Below are 21,546 nucleotides of genomic sequence, written 5' to 3'. Positions count from 1 at the left end.
ATCCGATGCTGGAACTGATTCTGGTACACCTCTCAGTTTCAGGTTGTTCCTGCGGGAACGATCTTCTAAATTGGCTACTTTCGCTTTCAAGTATGCGATCTCTTCAGATTGTACATCACACGAATCAATGAGATTGTTATGCGATTCTGCGAATTCGCCCATCTTATGCTCAACGTGGTGTACTCTATGTTTTAGATCTGTGACATCCCGTTGGAGGGGCTTTAAAATGTGAGACATGTGAGAGGTAACCGAATGGTTAAATGCTAAGAACATGTCCTTTAAAAGAACACTGGATGCTGGCCTCTCGTCAATGGGAAACTTTAAAAGCGCCTCTTTAAAGGACCCATTGCTATGCGAGTCCTGAGATTCGCTGGTCTCCTGGACCTCTTCAGCCTGGTCTTGTAACCTGGGCCTCTGCTTTGTCGGGCTCTTAGTAGGGGAACTCTGTCCCGCGCGGCTGCTAGAAGCAGACACCTCCCGCCCTGATTTAACCCCCGTATCGCTATCCAGCATGCTCTCACCCGTGGTGGTATGTCGCGGTGAACCCTGCGGGCTCTGGTGAGTCGAGCTACCATCTTCAGATGGTCGGGGGGAAGAAGCATTTACTGAAGATGTCGGGCTGAGGGAGGGTTCCGTCTGCGCGTCTCTTGTGCCGGCGCCATCTTTGTCTCGGTCTTGACCGAAGAAAAACTCTAATTTCCCTTGCTTCTTGATGCCTCTTTTCCCTCTCGTCATCATCAGGGATGTAGCCGGCACCAGTCGGTACCGATGTTGGCACTGCGGCGAATTTGGTGAGGGTTCTGCTTAATTAACATGCTTTGCTGGAGCAGGAGCTCTGGATTCAAGCGGCCATACTCCTCGGCTTCCTGGCCACGCCCCTTTTTTAACTTTTTATTTAATAACCATTTCTTCCCTTAGGGACTAGAACCTGGATCTTTTCATCCCTTGTGCTATTCACCCTGATAGAGATCTATCAGGGTGAATAGGATCTCACACATCTCCCTGCTGCCCTGTGCTCTGTGCACACAGCAGCAGGGAGCTGAACATGGCAGCCAGGGCTTCAGTAGCGTCCTGGCTGCCATGGTAGCGATCTGAGCCCCAGCAGTGTAATCTGCCACTGCCACCAATGGAGGGGATGGGACCCTGTGGCCACCATATAACAATGGGGGGGACTTGTGAACAGTGATAATGGGGGAGAGGGAGACGAGGCTTTGGGGGGACGCACTGCACCACCAATAAATGTAATTAACCCTTTCATGACCAAGGGTCATTGATGCCCCAGTGTCCAGGTCAAAATTTACAAATCTGACATGCGTCACTTTATGTGGTAATAGCTCTGGAACACTTTTACTTATCCATTCTGAGATTGTTTTCTCATGACACATTGTACTTCATGATAGTCATATATTTAAGTCAATATATTTCACCTTTATTTATAAAAAAAATCCCAAATTTACCAAAAATTTTGAAAAATTCACAATTTTCCAAATTTCAATTTCTCTGCTTCTAAAACAGAAAGTCATACCTAATAAAATATTTATTACTTAACATTCCCCATATGTCTACTTTATGTTGGCATCATTTTGGAAATGTCATTTTATTTTTTTAGGACGTTAGAAGGCTTAGAAGTTTAGAAGCAATTCTTCAAATTTTTAAGAAAATTTCCAAAACCCACTTTTTAAGGACCAGTTCAGGTCTGAAGTCACTTTGTGAGGCTTACATAGTGGAAACCCCCATAAATGACCCTAACACCCCTCAAGTTACTGATTTTACAAAACTGATTTTACAAACTTTGTTAACCCTTTAGGCGTACCACAAGAATTAAAGGAAAATGGAGATGAAATTTCTAAATGTCACTTTTTTGGCAAATTTTCCATTTTATAAAAAAAATTCTTTAACACATTGAGGGTTAACAGCCAAACAAAACTCAATATTTATTACCCTGATTCCGCGGTTTACATAAACACCCCACATGTGGTCGTAAACTGCTGTACGGGCACACGGCAGGGCGCAGAAGGAAAGGAATGCCATACAGTTTTTGGAAGGCAGATTGTGCTGGATTGGTTTTCTGAACGCCATATGTTTTTTATTTTTCTGCCGATCGTCTTGTGCAGGGGCTTGTTTTTTGCAGAAAGTGTTGAGGTTTTTATTGGTACCATTTTTGGGTACATAGGATTTTTTGATCATTCATTATTACACTTTATGGGGCAAGGTGACCCAAAAATTGCTGTTTTGGAACAGTTTTCATTTATTTATTTTTACAGAGTTTATCTGAGGAGTTAGGTCATGTGATAGTTTTATAGAGAAGATCGTTACGGACGTGGCAATACCTAATATGTATACTTTTTTCTTATTTATTTAAGTTTTGCACAATAATAGCATTTCTGAAACCAAAAAAATGATGTTTTAGTGTCTCTATAGTCTGAGAGCCATAGCTTTTTTATTTTTTGGGCGATTGTCTTAAATAGGGTATCATTTTTTGCGCGGACGAGGTGACGGTTTTATTGGTACTATTTTGGGGGTCATACACCTTTTTGATCGCTTGCTGTTGCACCTTTTGTGATGTAAGGTGACAAAAATTGCTTTTTTTTTTACACAGTTTTTATTTTATTTTTTTATGGTGTTTATCGGACGGGGTCTATCATGTGATATCTTTATAGAGACAGTTGTTACGGACGACGAGGTGATACCTAATATGTGTAGTATTTTTATTTTTCCTTATTTTTTTTTTTTTACATTTTTTTTTTTTTTTTTTACTTTTATTTTTTATCAAGTCCCTCTTGGATCATGAAGATCCAGTGGGGCTGATGACTGTACTATACTTTGCAATGCTCTTGCATTGCAAAGTGTAATACATTCAGATGCCCTGTAGGTGGCAACAGCGGACCCTTTTGCAAGGCGTCCGGTTGCCAGGGCAAACATCGGGGCTGCCATCGCAGCGCAGCAGCCCAGATGGTGGAGAGAGGGAGCCCCCTCCCTCACCCCATGGATGCCGCTGCATCTATGGGGTTACAGCAGAGTGTCAGCATAGAGCTGATGATGGAGGCGGCTCAGGAATGGAGCCGCAGCCATCAAACACAGCAGGGGGGCAGACCGAGAGGGGGGCAGCGATGGAAGGGGGGGTGGAAATTGTCACGGCCAGCCGGAGGGGGCACTGGAGGACACAAGATGGGGCACAGATGGAGGGGGTACTGTGGACACACGATGCAGCACAGATGGGGGGCTACACAGATCGAGGGGCGGCCTGCACAGATCGGGGGGGACTGCATGGATCAGGGGGGCACGAGGACACTGTGATTTCAGACTCTGTGATTTCAGATTTTTTCACTGCCGCGATACGATTGGTTAGTCTGTACAGACTAACCAATCAGATCGATTGCCGGCAAGGGGCCATTCTGATTGGTCACTTGCCGGCATTACTGCACTGTATGCTGTCTGTGACAGCATACAGGGCAGGGGCCGAAGCTTTGCAGCGCTTGGATTAAAGAGCTGCCAGAACATATATATACGTGGTAGCTGCACTGGGTATGTGCAGCTATCACGTACAGTATATATACAGATTGCGGTCGGGAAGGGGTTAAAGAGGACCTTTTGTGGGTCCAAAGAATATGAAATTAGTAGCAGGCTGCATAGAGCGGCACCCAGGGATCTAAGTGCACTTACTATTATTCCTGAGCGCCGCTCCGTTCACCCGCTGTGGCCCCCGGTATTTCCTGAGCGCCGCTCAGGAAATACCGGGGGCCACAGCGGGTGAACGGAGCGGCGCTCAGGAATAATAGTAAGTGCACTTAGATCCCTGGGTGCCGCTCTATGCAGCCTGCTACTAATTTCATATTCTTTGGACCCACAAAAGGTCCTCTTTAACCCCTTCCCGACCGCAATCTGTATATATACGTGATAGCTGCACATACCCCGTGCAGCTACCACGTATATATATGTTCTGGCAGCTCTTTAATCCAAGCGCTGCAAAGCTTCGGCCCCTGCCCTGTATGCTGTCACAGACAGCATACAGTGCAGTAATGCCGGGCAGTGCAGTAACGCAGGGCATGCGATCTGTGGCAATTAACCCCTCGGATGAGGGGTTAATTGCCACGTATGGCATGCCCTGTTATTGAGGCCGGGTGCTGGGTCTGTGATACAACTGCCTATACTTATGTTTTACATTCATTGGTGGCGCAGCTATCTCCCCATTGGTAGTGGTGGCCGCGTCACAGTGGAGAGGGAGGGACTCCTTCCTTCTCCACTGTGCTACTGAAGAGAACTTGGGCTGCTCAGGAGCGCGGTGGTACAGTCTTGTCGCCATTTGCAAATTTTAAGGCGCATTGGCGACCGTTTTAGTCGCCATCTGGAGCCCTGGTTACAGCTGCCCTGCCCTATAAAAAACACACCAGTTCTGGGTTTGCTTTTCACAAGAAGCATTGCCTGATGTGAATGATGCCTTGCACAAAAGAGCTCTCAAAAGACCTACGATTAAGAATTGTTGACTTGCATAAAGCTGGAAAGGGTTATAAAAGTATCTCCAAAAGCCTTGCTGTTAATCAGTCCACGGTAAGACAAATTGTCTATAAATGGAGAAAGTTCAGCACTGCTACTCTCCCTAGGAGTGGCCGTCCTGTAAAGATGACTGCAAGAGCACAGCGCAGATGAGGTGAAGAAGAATCCTAGAGTGTCAGCTAAAGACTTACAAAAGTCTCTGGCATATGCTAACATCCCTGTTAGCGAATCTACAATACATAAAACACTAAATAAGAATGGATTTCATGGGAGGATAAACCACAGAGGAAGCCACTGCTGTCCAAAAAAAACATTGCTGCACGTTGTGCACGTCTGATCTGCAACTACAGGAAACGCTTGGTTGAAGTTATTGCTGCCAAAGGAGGTTCAACTAGTTATTAAATCCAAGGGTCAACATACTTTTTCCACCTGCACTGTGAATGTTTACATGGTGTGTTCAATAAAAACATGGTAACATTTAATTCTTTGTGTGTTATTAGTTTAAGCAGACTGTGATTTTCTATTGTTGTGACTTAGATGAAGATCAGATCACATTTTATGACCAATTTGTACAGAAATCCATATCATTCCAAAGGGTTCACATACTTTTTCTTGCAACTGTAGCTACTCTGTTCACTCTCTATGCGACAGCTGGAGATAGCCGAGTACAATTCTTAGCTATTTCCAAAAATGTCATAGACATTGAATGAATCAGAATCAGAATTAGCTTTATTCGCCAAACACGACACAGTCTATCGTGCTTGGAATTGGGTTAGGCACAGGTACAGGCATAGTAACTAGGGGGTGGAAGGGGGGGGGGTTAAGCATTGGGCACATTAGGGGCGAGGGAGGGAGTATGGGCGGGAGATGGGGCGTGATGAGTTCAGCAGCCTGACGGCCGTTAGGAAGAAAGTGTTCAGCCTCCTCGATGTCCTTGCAGGGATGGCCTGATACCTGCGGCCGGACTTTAGACGTCTGAAGAGATGATGGCCTGGATGGGAGTGGTCATTGAATATTTTCAGAGCCCTGGAGCGCAGTCTGTTGGAGAAGAGAGTCAAGGAGTGGTAGTGGCAGTCGAGTAGTTCTCTCCGCCGAGCTGATGACCCTTTGTAGTTTGCGCTTGTCACTGGCTGATGAGCCGGCATACCACACCAGAAGGGACGAGCACAATACCAACTCGATGGTACAGGAGTAGAAGGACTTCAGTAGGTCCTGAGCCATGCCGAACTTCCTCAGTTGTCGAAGGAAATAAAGCCACTGGTGAGCCTTCTTTATGATGGACGAGATGTTGGGACGCCAGGATAGGTCTTCAGAGATTGTCGTGCCTAGGGGGCGGGCACTGGGTACCCTTGCGAATTCAGATCCGTCTATATGGGTCGGGGGGGGGGGACTACCCTTCCCTTCCTGAAGTCGACGACCAGCTCGACCGTCTTTGTGGCGTTTAGGACCAGGTTGTGCGCGCTGCACCAGTTGCTGATCCTGTCAATTTCCTTACGGTAGACCTGCTCATCGCTGTCACTAATCAGGCCCACAAGTGTGGTGTCATCAGCGAACTCGATGACTTTAACTGAGGCCTCCTCCGATCTGCACTCGTTCGTGTACAGAGAGAACAGGAACGGCGATAGTACACATCCCTGAGGGGCGCCAGCGTTGGTGACCCTCGGTTTGGAGGTCAGATTGCCTAATCTGACGACCTGGGACCTGTTAGTGAGAAAGTCCATGATCCAATGTCGTAGTGTTGGATGGACATCAAGTGCCGTAAGGTTCCGCTGCAGGATGCTGGGAGAGATGGTATTAAAAGCTGAGCTGAAGTCTAGAAGGAGGATTCTCGCGTATGTGTTGGGTTTGTCGAGGTGTTCAGTGACGTATTCTAGGCACATGTTAATCGCATCGTCAGTGGATCTGTTTGCCCTGTAGGCGAATTGCAGAGGGTCCAGCCGGTCCAGAGTGGCGGTCTTCAGTATGGAGAGGACCACCTTCTCTAGGGTCTTCATGACCACTGAAGTCAGAGCCACAGGCCGGAAGTTGTTTGGATCAGAAACGCCCTGTTTCTTTGGCACAGGGATGATAGTTGAGATCTTAAAGCAGGCTGGGACATGTCCCTCCTTAAGGGATCTGTCAAAGATTTGGGTGAAGGCTGGGGCCAGTTGGACTGAGCAATATTTCAGGCATGCAGGAGTGACACCATCGGGACCAGGGGCTTTACTCGCATTTAGCTTGGACAGCAGGGTGCGAACCAAAGTCACATTCACTGTAGGTGGATTAGCAAAGTCAGCGAGCGGGCCAGATAATGTGGTAGCCGGGACTGGGGTGCCCACTCTGGGGGGCATTGTATGAGTTACATCACCCTCGGTCGAGGTCTCGAATCTGCAGTAGAACCTGCCCAGCTCCTCTGCCAGCGCCTGATGAGGGGTGGTGAGCGCCGGGGGGGGTTTGTAGTTGGTCGCGGACCTAAGGCCCTTCCAGACCGCCCTCCGGTCATTTGAGCGCAAGGAATGGTGGATGCGTTCCGCGTATGCCCGTATCGCTGCACGCAGTTCCCGATTAAGGCCGTTTTTGGCCAGTCTGTATTCTAATTGATTACCGGATTTATGTGCGGTCTCCTTGTGCCTGCGTAGTTGTTTGAGCTTGTTTGTGAACCACGGTTTGTCATTTGGGTAAATCGTGTAAGATCTTGAGGGGACACATGAGTCTTCGCAGAAACTGATGTACGAGGAGACAACATCCGCCCAGGTGTCCAGGTCATTCTCTTCTAGGGCTCCCCAGTCTGTGCAGTCAAAACAGGCCTGTAGTTGTAGCTTGGCCTCCTCGGACCACACTCTGGAAGTTCTACGGATCGGTTTAGATGACTCTAGACGACGTCTGTAGGAGGGGACCAGATGTACAAGGCAGTGGTCGGCAGTGGTCGGAGAAGGGAACATGGTTGACCTACCATTCCATTTCTTTGGGGATGCAGGATCCCCAATCTCATGATCATGGGGGACCCAGCAGTCTCCACCGATCAGATACTTACTTATCCCCTATTCTGTGGGTAGGAGATAAAAAAAATAAGCTGAGCTGTTAAGCCAAGAAACCTCTAGGGAACCATGGCTGAAGGACTGCCCTTCCCCTAGGCGGTGGAGGAAAACGATGGCACGTGACAAGGACGGTAGATTTTTCCTTGAATCAATGGTGAATGTCAAGTGTGTTGACTTCTGCAGAGACCAAGCCTGGAATCTGCCTTTTGAAGCAGCAGGATACTCACTTCTTCAGTGAATACATCTGACTGCAGAAAGTCAGGTGAATGACAAGTCCAGTGATGAATGCAGAGACCGAGCCTGGAATCTGCCTCTTAATGCAGCAGGAAAGTTCAGAGACAGTGCCAAGAAATTGCCTCTTGCTGAAGCGCAGGTCATCTGATCCTGACACGGTGGCCACCATGTCGCGGACTTGTGGTAGAGACATCACCTCCAGCCTTATCCCATTTTCATTTCAGGGACATAGTGAGACTCCCGCTCTGGTGCAGTGATCTGCAGATTCAAAAAATATAACTAATTATGACTGAACAAGTGACACACAATTTACTCCTGGTCACTGTAGGTCATTGTAATCCCTTTAACTGTATTAAACTTGGGCCCATGTTTCTAACAGCGATACCCACACTTATCAATGCCATTGACTATTATAGCTGTTATTCTTGTTCTGGGACCCACTGCTGTATCCAACATAAACCGAATGCACCTTATAATCGTGGGCTGATTTATTTTCATATATTTTTTGTAGGGTTTGGAGCTCAGTGTTCATGATACAAGTTGCCAAAACCCCTGCTTTCTTACAAACTTCCATAGTTAAAATTCTGGGAGCCACTGTTCAAGGTGATCTACATATCAAGGTCAATGGGAGCTCCACCAGTGGTGACTGCAGGCAGTTAGAATTTTATCTTACTTATATGCCATGTATCAGGCGATTTGTATGAATTTCCACTAATGACCACTGCTCTGCTCATCTTCGTGAAGATTCTAAACCCTAAACTATTCTGTGGCATCATGTCTGTTATTATTATGAGCTCCTGCCATAAATCATATTGCATTTTATGACTCCTGTAACAAGGATCTTACCTTATTTAGGGATCTTTTTGGTTCTTAAAACCAAAATCGTCTAGCAGGGGTTACTGGTGAAGATCAGGAGATGGTTTATTATTCTGCGCCTCATTTTGTCTCAGACCTCTGGTGATCTGATCTGCTGCAATTGCCTTCTTAACCCCATGCTGTTTTTATTTCCAGTGGTGACCAGTGTATACTGCTGTGTTATACAGAAAACAACATAAATATAAAGAAGCAGAAAAATCACAAATCATCAATATATGAAGATACAAGGTCTTCTTATGGATGCGGTCCCTATCATCTGATAGTCTGACACATGTTCCCGGGACACAACTGCCTGATAATCAGGTCTCTAGGACAGAGTAAAAATAATAAATTAGGACACCCCCTCATTAATAGGTATTACTGTAGACGCAGCAAAGTTATGGGGCCCATAAGCTAAAAGGCGTGTGATTATCCTGACCCTTTGGTGGTTGTCTAAGTACCTACTACACATACATATATTATCACATGAGAAGACATTATTACAATCCGTACATGAAGATGATCAAACTTAGAAAAGTCACTGATTACTTACCGATGCCAACAAGTCTGTGGGTTCTAGACCTGTACCATGGGTCAGCGGTTGTAATCTGGGGTTAGGTAGAGACTCTAGCTTTGGTGGCTCTTGGCCTATCATAGACTCGACATTTCATGAAAGACATCGAGTCGCTAATTGACCTGTTTGGGAAAGCCTGTGATCCTGCCATTCTGCAGGCAGGATATTAGATGGTCTCTCATGACGTTGTGCTGGAAAATCGCAGTTGGTTCACCGTCGGAAACTCAAAGGCAAATGCTATAGCGAACACCTCACAGTCATAGGTGTTTCTCTGCTGATCCATGTTGAGAAATTTTAGATGTTTCAGGAGCTCATTGTCCACTGCACTGTAGATGTTATTATTCTGCTTGCAAACAGGTAGAGGCAAATTTCTTGTCCTGATGCTGTCGGCCACTAGGATGTCGCCATTTTTGAAGCAGGTGGTCAGCCAGTGCACCCTGTCCTCATCGTAGTGGATTTGTATGGCCTTCTTTAGCACACTGTACCCTGGAACGAGAATAGCAGCGGCGGGCTGCAGGCCATCAAAGTCCCCAAACTGATTCTGCAGGAGATCCTGGGCCTTGTTAATAATGTCATTGTCCAGCATGCCTTCCTGACCACTGCTCTTCAGTATGGATAAGTGTTTTGGAAACAAGTTGTTCTGTGGTTATAGGCCATCTCCACTTGTGGTGTTCCCAGCTTCCTACATCTTTAGAAGATGGAGATGACGTGTTTTCTGCCACAGCTATTTTGCCTGGTGGAAATGTCCCAGACTGACTGTCATTGGAGGTCTGTGCTTTCCTTTTAAGGTTGGCTTTGGAAGCTTCACGAGATGCCTTCAAAAGGTCTTCAGCAGACTCCGCCATTGTCAGGGCGATTATCGGGGACGAACATTCTTACGAACCCTAGTTCTCAATAATCCGCTTGTTTAAAGGTGCTGCAGATTTCCTGATGAACGAGCGAAAAGATCATTCATTGGGTGAAATAATTGTTAATGCAATCACCTAAATTATTCTTTCTTGGAAGCAAGTCGTGCAGTCTAAACAGCGATCTGCTGCCAGAAACAATGCAGCCATCACTCATCCTGATACTGTGGAGGTGATCGCTGCTTGTAAATGCAGCTCTTCACCTCCACTAATGAGCAGGCAATTGTTGCAAAGAAACTCTTCCTTCCCGACAATTGTGTGCTCCATTGCTGCATGTAAAGGTAGCATTAGCTCTTCTGCTCCTCATGTCTCAATATGTTCTTATTATTATCTAGGCAAGAAAGGAGAAGAGGCTTCTTTGGGGGAATCAAAGAAATTAATACCTCCAAAAGCAGATATGCAGAGTTTAGCATGATACAGCAAAGGGCAGGGAACGTGAAGGGAATTTATTAAAACCACAGTTTTGCTCACTGATCTCCATCTGTGCTTGTGTGAGATGCATCACAATTGGGTACACACCAGTCCACCTGGTGTAGACTTTGTAATGATTTGCCAGGCCATCTAGGCCCAGCCCAGCTCACTCCCCCAAGGATCATTTTACCTGATGAGCATCTTGCTCGTTACCGGGTGATCTACAGCACCTTTACTTACACAGGCAGATTAGCAGGAACCAGCATTTGTAGAAACATTTGTTCCTGATAATCTGTCAGAAAATTGGGTCGTAAAGGATTTTGCCCTCAGATTTCCAGGTACCCTGACGAGTCATTTGTTATTTCTACGAGTTTCCAGGTCATCCGTCTTGCTGATTGGCATAGTAACATTTTGTACAGTTCTCTTTAAAGTTTTTCTTTATAGCTCGTCCTCTACTGTACGCATTGTATTCACCATTGCACCCATTCTCTCATCTGCTTTTTGAACATCATGCCACATGTACACTTAAAGATGGCACAAGCCGGGGGGCGTGGCCAACTGCCAACATGGCCGGACGTGTTTGAGCGCTGCTCCGTCATCCGCCGATTATCCTGAGCGATCCTACCTACTAAAGATCTAGCAGACACCCCCGGACAGTCCCCTGACATACCCAGTGGCAGCAGGACCGCATCATGAGTCCAAGTAAGGTACAAGCTGCAGCGGAGCGACTCAAGGAATATGCCAGGCAAGAGGCTCAACATGGCGCCACTCCTTCCTCCCCATATGTGCCACAGACCAGAGGGCAGACATGGTGCTGGACGAATCTTTAGACAGACTTCATAACCCATCACAGAACGTTAGTGTTAGATCGTCTGGCACCATCTTGGCGAGATTGGTATCTGAGATGGGATGGCTGTGGAGGGGAAAAAAAACTGCCCAACTGGTATATTCTTGCTTCACACCCTCTAAGGGGGCACTCTCGAGGATTGACTATATGTTTGGTACAGTGAATACACATATGTCGTTGCCGAGACATCCTTCTGATCATGCGCCTATCATAGCACTGTCCTTCACGTCGGACGTGAACCTGCGTACAACTAAGAGACGCATTCACCCGTTTTAGCTGTCATTGATGGGTATAAACGACCGTGTCCCAGATCAAATTTGGGTGTTTTTGGAGATGAATAGAGCGGATACTAACGTTTCTCTATTGTGGGATACTTTGAAGGCCATTCTGCGGGGCTGTCTCCATATATATCTCATATATATAAAAAGGTCCACGCAACGTAGAGAAGAGGAGTTGGAGGAGCTTTGCAGGAATGCGGAAAGAACGTACATTTCTGATCCAACAGAGGCTAATAGGGTAGATTGGATGTTAAAGGGGAGATCGTATATGGACCATCTTAAAGAGAAACGAGATGGTAAACTTTTATTCCTGCAGCAGCAGTCGTTTGAACAGGGTAATAAAACTGGGAAAGTATTAGCGCAGGTAGTAAATAGAAATAATAGGGCCCCCCCCTGTATTGCGTATTGCTAGCGCCACTGGTGAGGTGATAGATGAGCCAGCAGGGATTTTAGATAGATTTAATGAGTTCTACCGAGATCTGTATAGATCTGTGGCTCGGTATACTGAAGCCAAATTGAGGGAGTACATGCAGGAGGTGACACGTCCCCAATTGGCAGTCCCAAATAGGGAGCTCCTGGATGAGGAAATTACACTTGAAGAGATTGAGGAAGCGGTCAAATAAATCCCCAGGACCGGATGGGATCCCGCTGGAGGTTTATTCCAAACACATAGACATACTTGCTCCTCAGTTGCTCAGAGTGTAGTCTAATTCCCAGGAGAGTGGTTTCCTTCCTGAATCATTATATGAGACATCTATTGTTATACTGTTAAAACCGGATAAACCACCTTTGGAATGTGGGTCGTATCGCCCCATATCCTTATTAAATGTGGATTATAAAATACTAACAAAAATTTTAGCGGACAGGTTGAACAAGGTAATAACTTCCATAATACATGAAAACCAGTCCGGCTTCATCCCAGGCCGCTCCACTTCCAGTAACATTCGGAGAGCAAAGGTTGTCACGCAAATAGGTTATACAGGTAATAAAAGATGGGTTCTAGCGGCCTTAGATACGGCCAGAGCGTTTGACTCAGCTGAGTGGCCTTATTTACTACAAGCCTTAGAAAGCTTTGGATTTGGCCCTGTATTTATAAGGTGGATTTCTTTAATATATGCTAAACCTACTGCTAATATTCTAGTTAATGGGTCTTTATCTCCGACATTTCCATTGAACAGGGGAACTAGGCAGGGGTGCCCTTTATCTCCCCTATTATTTGAAGTAGCAATAGAACACCTGGCGCTTAGAGTTCGGCGAGACCCGCTGATTAAAGGGGTCACTTTGGGCAATAGGGAAGAGAGGATTGGCCTCTATGCAGATTACCTAATTGTCTATATGGATGAGGTAGAGTGAACGTTGCCAAGAGTAATAGTCATTATTGAGCGCTTTGGTTTTTATTCAGGTCTCCGTATTAACTGGACCAAATCGGACCCTACTGCCTAAAGCCTTGTATTTACTTGAACATGCGTGTACCCCAGTCCCAAAAAACTTTTTCAGTCGTTTACACTCTTTAATGGCCGCTTTTGTGTGGGGGAAGGAGAGAAGGAAACTGGCACTGGAGACGCTACAAAGGAGCTGGCAAAAGGGAGGGGCAGCCCTTCCAGATTTATTCCTGTACTTTTTGGCCGGGCAATTGAGGTACTTGGCACTGTGGGTCTCAAGTGTAGAACTCCCTAACTCAGAATACTACCTACAATATTATCTGCAGCTATCTAGTTTGTGGCCTGTATTGGAAGACCTAGCAGTAGTCTCTGGGCATCCATTGCCTATCCATAAGTTGGCGCACCAGGTCTGGAAAGCTGCAAAGCTCCAACACTATTCTGACCTTCCGGATGAGATGCCACTATGGGATAACTCAACATTACCTATACTGATGCAGTGTGAGGGAAGGGGCATTTAGCGGGGGTATGGAGTACTTACGCTGAAAGACCTCTATGAGAATGGGATTTTGTTCTCTTTTACTCAGCTTCAAGCGAAGGTGGGTGTGGTGCGCCCTCACTTTTTCAGATACTTGCAGCTGCGATACACACTTCAGCTCACGCTCTCTACTGAAGGTGTCGGCCCTTTAAAGAGTAATGAGGGGGAAGTCGCAGAGAGCGACGAGGAGAAAGCAAAGCTGTTAAATAGTTTTTTCTCCAATGTATTCACTGAGGAAAATAAACTGTCAGATGACATGCAGAATGCAAAAATAAATTCCCCATTAAAAGTGTCCTGTCTGACCCAGGAAGAAGTACAACAGCGACTTAAAAAGATTAAAATAGACAAATCGCCAGGACTGGATGGCATACACCCCCGTATCCTAAAGGAATTAAGTAATGTCATAGCCAGACCCATATTTCTGATATTTGCAGACTCTATACTGACAGGGAATGTCCCACAGGATTGGCGCATGGCAAATGTGGTGCCAATATTCAAAAAGGGGCCAAAAACAGAGCCTGGAAACTATAGGCCGGTAAGTTTAACATCTGTTGTGGGTAAACTGTTTGAAGGTTTTCTGAGAGATGCTATATTAGAGCATCTCAACGGAAATAAGCAAATAACGTCATATCAGCATGGCTTCGTGAGGGATCGGTCATGTCAAACTAATTTAATCAGTTTCTATGAGGAGGTAAGTTCTAGACTTGACAGCAGCGAATCAATGGATGTCGTGTATCTGGACTTCTCCAAAGCATTTGACACTGTACCACATAAAAGGTTAGTATATAAAATGAGAATGCTCAGACTGGGAGAAAACGTCTGTATGTGGGTAAGTAACTGGCTCAGTGATAGAAAACAGAGGGTGGTTATTAACGGTACACACTCAGATTGGGTCACTGTCACTAGTGGGGTACCTCAGGGGTCAGTATTGGGCCCTATTCTCTTCAATATATTTATTCATGATCTTGTAGAAGGCTTGCATAGTAAAGTATCAATTTTCGCAGATGACACTAAACTGTGTAAAGTAATTTACACTGACGAGGACAGTATACTACTACAGAAGGATCTGGATAGATTGGAGGCTTGGGCAGATAAGTGGCAGATGAGGTTTAACATTGATAAATGTAAAGTTATGCACATGGGAAGGAAAAATGCAAGTCACCCGTACATACTAAATGGTAAAACACTCGGTAAAACTGACATGGAAAAGGATCTAGGAATTTTAATAAACAGCAAACTAAGCTGCAAAAAACAGTGTCAGGCAGCTGCTGCCAAGGCCAATAAGATAATGGGTTGCATCAGAAGGGGCATAGATTCCCGTGATAAGAACATAGTCAGACCAGACATGGAGTATTGTGTACAGTTCTGGGCTCCTGTAAACAAGGCAGACATAGCAGAGCTGGAGAAGGTCCAGAGGAGGGCATCTAAAGTAATAACTGAAAGATTATTAAAATTAGGGCTATTCACTTTAGAAAAAAGACGACTGAGGGGAGATCTAATTAATATGTATAAATATATCAGGGGTCAGTACAGAGATCTATCCCATCAGCTATTTATCCCCAGGATTGTGACTGTGACGAGGGGACATCCTCTGCGTCTGGAGGAAAGAAGGTTTGTACACAAACATAGAAGAGGATTCTTTACGGTAAGAGCAGTGAGACTATGGAACTCTCTGCCTGAGGAGGTGGTGATGGTAAGTACAATAAAGGAATTCAAGAGGGGCCTGGATGTATTTCTGGAGCTTAATAATATTACAGGCTATAGCTACTAGAGAGGGGTCGTTGATCCAGGGAGTTATTCTGATTGCCTGATTGGAGTCCGGAAGTAATATTTTATTCCCCTAAAGTGGGGAAAATTGGCTTCTACCTAACGGGCTTTTTTTTTTTTTTGCCTTCCTCTGGATCAACTTGCAGGGTAACAGGCCGAACTGGATGGACAAATGTCTTTTTTCGGCCTTATGTACTATGTTACTATGTTACTGGCGGAGACTAGATGGAGGGAGTGCATCACAAGCCTCACTACAGAGGAATGGAATGAGGCATTAGAAGCTCCATCAGGGTTATCACCTGCCCTTAAAGGGAACCTGTCATGTGGATATTTGATTATAATCTAACTAATTATATACAATCATTAACTACTAAAAAGTGCCTTAGATGTATTCACTTACTGGTGTGACAGATGGTTACCTCATAATATACACACAAAGATGCTGCATGCCGTATGCTAATAAGCTGATTTGAGTCCAGCGTGAGGTCATAGAGTCCAGTGTATATTAAATTCAGAGCTATAGCCACTCCCCTGCCCACCTGCTGCTGATTCCCATGGAAACAAACTGTCATTCAGCAGCAGGTGGGTGGGGAGAGTCAGGAGCTCATGAATATTCATGACTCATCATTATCAGCTGGAGCTTTTCAATACAAGATGTTGGCAGATTGACTGGGTCAATTAAAGAAAGTGACCCAGCATTTTGCTAAGAGAATCAGTCACTTATTTCTGTTGCCCTTAGTTAGGACACCATAAAACTGGTGACAGGTTCCCTTTAACAATAGACTTATTCAGTTATTTATACTTCACAGGAGCTACCTCACTCCGGTCAGGCTATATAAGATGGGCAGGTTGACGCATAGCAGGTGCCACAGGTGTGCACAACCAGGTGCGGGCTTTTGGCATCTGATATGGAAATGTACCTATGTTCAGAACTACTGGAGAGATGTAGTTTCAGTACTATCTTCTTTGGTTCCCGGAGCCCTTGAGTTGTGCCCTAAAAAGTGCCTTCTGGGAGTAATTGATGATAACTGTATTTTCCTGAGGGAGTCGCTGTTCATGGCTAGAAAGGCAGTGGCTCTCAGATGGATGGCTGAGAGACCGCCTACAGTCGCTCAATGGAAAGCCTTAGTAAACCAAATAATTCCCTGGGAAAAAATTATGTTCTCCCATAGAAAATGTCCTCAGAAATTTGAGAAGGTTTGGGGATCCTGGTGTTCTTAACCATTGACAGTATCATCGGCTCATATGCACTCTGTATAATGAAACCCCCTTTATTGAATGTATACACATTGCAGACAGCACAAAATAAAGTCGCAACGCCTTCTACTGTTAATTTTCCTTTATTGTTATTAGGCATTACAGTGAAATAATAATGCACTCTGAAGTGATCTATATGTGACTCACCATCGGTCCTGTATGTAAACTTGTGCTTGTGCCTGTATTTTATTAATATACTGTATGTAACATGCCAACTTCGCTTGTTATACTTTAATAAAACGAGTAAAAAAAAAAAAAAGATGGCACAAGCCCATATTTGGAGTGGCTTAAGTGGAATTGCAAATGGGAACCACAGCATAGACATCTTTAAGGGTGGGCTGTAATTATCATCAGAGGAGATTGCACATACCTCAACTCTGTTATCTGCTGACTGCAGGAAGGGATGCATATTGCCAAAATGCCAGGCAGATGAGAGCCATGATGGAAGTGTTGCCTCAGTCTCCATCTTCCTCCTGGAGGCAGTTCTGTTCCCATATAGCCAGCTGCTCAGTGCGATGCGTCTCCCTGGTCACATCATACCGTGTCCTCTCAAGTGCATTACTTCTAACTGGATTTGCATTTTGAGGTGCTCTGAACTGTAACCACACAAATTACCTGCATATATATGATGATACAATTATGATGTGCCATGTGTTATTGTCTTCTTTTAGGAAATATTGCAAGGATTACAGGATCACTGTTTTTAGGGTAAGTGCATTATTTGTTTTAATAGGTGAATGCAAACAGAAGTATGCTGTAACTGCACTTACTACTGACAACTAGACCATACTACTGCCTCCGATGTATCAGCTGATGATAGCACATTTTATTATATTATGTTATACAAATAGCAGTCCGCAATCCACAGCTACTGACCGTGTGCACTCCGTATTAAGGTGTGGACCCGTTGACTCGTATGGGTTTGTGATCCGCAATATCCTGCCAAAGATAGAACATGTTCTATTTCTTGCGGTCATGTCAAACTAATTTAATCAGTTTCTATGAGGAGGTAAGTTCTAGACTTGACAGCAGCGAATCAATGGATGTCGTATATCTCGACTTCTCCAAAGCATTTGACACTGTACCACATAAAAGGTCAGTATATAAAATGAGAATGCTTAGACTGGGACCTGAACGCTGTTGGAAGTGCTTCAAGGTACTTTCATGGGCTTCCGATCCATGCCTCTGCTCTGCAAAAGATAGATGAAGTCCTATCTTTGGTTGTATCATGCGGATCACGGACCCATTCAAGTCAATGTATCTTCAGCATGGAGTGCACACGGACAGTGCCCGTATATTGTAGACCCATCGTTTACAGTCCCCAATGCGGGCATTGAGCCATTACACTTGTGTGCGTGAGCCCTTATCAACTATAGAGCGGAAGTAAAAAACCCTTTCATTTATTCAGATTTTTTAAATGTATTTTGTATCTTAATGCCATGTTCAAGCTTCTTAAACAATATATTTATTGTGTTTAGAGCTCCATTTTTGTCCTACTTTTGTGATGGAATTAAAGAGGACCTTTCACTAGAATAAAACATCTAAACTAACTATACAGACATGGAGAGCGGCGCCCAGGCATCTCCTTGCACTTACGGTTATACCTGGGCGCCGCTCCGTTCTCCCGGTATAGCCTACGGTATCTTCATAGTTAGGTTCCACCCAGGGGAACTGTCCGGCGTCTCATTCTCCCATGCTGTAGCGCTGGCCAATCGCAGCGCTCAGCTCATAGCATGAGAGGCTTTCTTTTCTCTCAGGCTATGAGCTGAGCGCTGCGATTGGCCAGCGCTACAGCATGGGAGGATGAGACGCCGGCAGGTTCCCCTGGGTGTAGCCTAACTATGAAGATACCGGAGCCTATACCGGGAGAACGGAGCGGCGCCCAGGTATAACAGTAAGTGCAGGGAGATCCCTGGGCGCCGCACTCCATGTCTGTATAGTTAGTTTAGATGTTTTATTCTAGTGAAAGGTCTTCTTTAAATAGGTTTTCTGATTTCAGCAGATAAAGCTTATTTAAGGGCCCTTTACACTGCCAATCACCCAATGAATGAGCAAAACACTCGTATATCGAATAATTGTATCTTTTGCGCAGCACAAGAGATAATCGTTTTCCAGTGGCAGATCGTGCTGTGTAAACGTGATCTGCTGCCGAAAACAATTAGTCTATATGGGGAAGAGTGATGGTATTAGTGATTGCTCCTTCCCATACTCTGAAGCAGCTGGAGGTGCATGTTAAATGCAGTGGTCTCTACCACTAGTAATAAGCAGATTGTCGGAACACTTCCTTCCTGACAGTCTGCTAGATCGTCATCCCATGTAAAGGGACTGTATCAAAATGCCGTCAGAATTTGTGGAAATTGCTTCTGGAACTTTTGTTGTTTACATAAACAATGACAATCTGCCCTGATCATTTGAAGGTCTTACTTACACAACGTATTACCAGTTGGGCTAACTGTAATGTTACTGTTACAAAGTGTCCACTTTTGGGATCATCAACTGCTAGGGCAAATCTCAATTTGCTGGATGTTGTCTATTTTAGTCATTTTAGACAGATACACTTACTGTAAGTTTTTTTTGCATATACTTGCTTAATAGAAAAAGTTTACATTTAGGGATAGGCAACTTTACAGTAAAAATGACAGTTGAATGCTAGATGGCAACCTCACATGGTTTTGTAATTGGGACACAGATAATTTAGAAATTATTTTGTTCATGAAAAATGAACAAATGGCTTCTTCTCATAAACATTACTATTTTATCTTCTAGGGAATAGAAGCCAGTTATTTGTGTGCATTGAGACACACTTTATTTGCAGTATAGAGTGCCTTGCAAAAGTATTCACCCCCTTGACTTTTTTCATATTTTGGTGCCTCACAACCTGGAATTACAATGAATTGTTTGAGGATTAGCATAATTTAATTTACAGAACATGCCCACAACTTTGAAGATGTTTTTATTTTATTTTATTGTGATACAAACAACAAATAGGACAAAATAACAGAAAAAGTGAATGTGCATAACTATTTAACCACCTAAAGTCAATACTTTGTAGAGCCACCTTTTGCGGCAATCACAGCTATAAGTCGCTTTGGATAAGTCTCTATGAGCTAGCCACATCTTACCACTGGGAATTTTGCCCACTACTCCTTGTAAAACTGCTCCAGCTCCTTCAAGTTGGATGGTTTGTGCTTGTGAACAGCAATCTTTAAGTCTGACCACAGATTTTCTATTGGATTGAGATCTGGACTTTGACTAGGCCATTCAAACACATTTACATGTTTCCCCTTAAACCACTCACATGTTGCTTTAGCATTGTGTTTGATCTCATTGTCCTGCTGGAAGGTGAACCTCCGTCCTAGCCTCAAATCACGCACAGAGTGGTACAGGTTTTGCTCAAGAATATACCTGTATTTAGCACCATCCATCTTTGCCTCAGCTCTGACCAGTTTCCCAGTCCCGGCTAATGAAAAACATCCCAACAGCATGATGTTGCCACCACCATGGTTCACTGCGGGGATGGTATTCTCTGGGTGATGTAATGTGTTGGGTTTGCACCAGACATAAAGTTTTTTTAGATGGCCGAAAAGTTAAATTTTAGTCTCATCAGACCAGAGCACCTTCCTCCATACATTTTGGGAGTCTCCCACATGCCTTTTTGCAAACTCACAACATGCCTTTTTGTTTTTAGCTGAAAGTAATGTCTTTCTGCTGGCCACTCTGCCATAAAGCCCAACTCTATGGAGCGTACGGCTTATTGTCGTCCTATGTACAGATACTCCAGTCTCTGCTGTGGAACTCTGCAGCTCCTCCAGGGTTACCTTAGGTCTCTCGGATTAATGCCCTCCTTACCCGGTCTGTGAGTTTTGGTGGGCGGACGTCACTTGGCAGGTTTGCTGTTGTGCCATGTTCTTTCTATTTGGTTATGATACATTTGATGGTGCTCCTGGGGATCATGAAGCATTTGGATATTTTTTTAAAACCTAACCCTGACTTCTACTTCTCAATAACATTGTCCCTTACTTGTTTGGAGAGTTCCTTGGTCATCATGGCAGTGTTTGGTTAGTGATGCCTCTTGCTTAGGTGTTGCAGCCTCTGGGGCCTTTCAAAAAAGGTGTGTATAATTAATGACACATCATGTGACACTTGCACACAGGTGGACATCATTTCACTAATTATGTGACTTCTGAAGGTAATTGGTTGCACCAGAGCTTTTTATGGGCTTCCTAACAAAGGGGGTGAATACATACGCACATGACAGTTTTCCATTTCTAAACAATAGTTTTATTTATATATTTTTCTCATTTCACTTCACCAACTTAGACTATTGTGTTCTGGTCCATCACATAAAATTCAGATTAACAAAGCATTGAACTTAAGGCTGTAATGTACCAAAATACAAAAGAAGTCAAGGGGGAGGGGGGGTGAATACTTTTGCAAGTCACTGTATGTTGGTCATTATTATGGAAGGAAAGGCATTGAAGATGATATTTTATTTTTTTAAGTCATCTATTATCTTTTTTTTTGCAACCAGAGGTTGTGTGTTTATCACGTATGAAATCCAGTCCCTCAGAAAAGCCATTACACTTGACACGCAAGCAGTCCAACAAGAGAAGTTGAAGTCATATATCTATGTGCACACTTTGGCAGCAGATAAAAATAATTTGCAAGGTAAGAAATATTTCTATTGCTTAGGATTCTATACTGTGTTATCCTAAACCGCGCTGTTATTCCTGAATATTGTTTCAAAACCATTGAAGCTAAGGCCCCAGTTTAATGGTGAATTGTGGGATGTCTGCTGTTTTTATGCCTGATACCGCCATACACATACTCTCTTGGCTTGGCCAAGTGTCCATGTGCCCATTTGAAATGAGAGGTATGAGCTACTGACAGACACCTCTGGCAGTGACTTATCTCATTTGAGAACAAAGAATTAGGCATGTTCAAATCCAACATGCTAAACCCTTCTTTTCTCCCCCATCTGTTATCGCGA

The 21,546-nt window shown here is 44.5% G+C and overlaps 1 protein-coding gene across 2 annotated transcripts in view; it reads left to right on the top strand.

Annotated features, from left to right (window-relative positions):
- Positions 1-21,546, top strand: part of SERAC1 (serine active site containing 1) — a 284,627-nt gene that overhangs the window by 104,769 nt on the left and 158,312 nt on the right. For both annotated transcript variants that reach the window (XM_044289309.1, XM_044289308.1), the window contains exons 3-4: positions 17,228-17,264; positions 21,088-21,224. In XM_044289309.1, the coding sequence (XP_044145244.1) occupies positions 17,228-17,264; positions 21,088-21,224 (174 nt within the window). The remainder of the gene's footprint in view (positions 1-17,227; positions 17,265-21,087; positions 21,225-21,546) is intronic.

The sequence above is a fragment of the Bufo gargarizans genome, chromosome 4 (assembly GCF_014858855.1).
Source record: "Bufo gargarizans isolate SCDJY-AF-19 chromosome 4, ASM1485885v1, whole genome shotgun sequence".
NCBI lineage: Eukaryota > Metazoa > Chordata > Amphibia > Anura > Bufonidae > Bufo > Bufo gargarizans.
The sequence above is the reverse complement of the archived record's forward strand: the minus strand, read 5'-3'. Positions and strand labels throughout refer to the sequence as shown.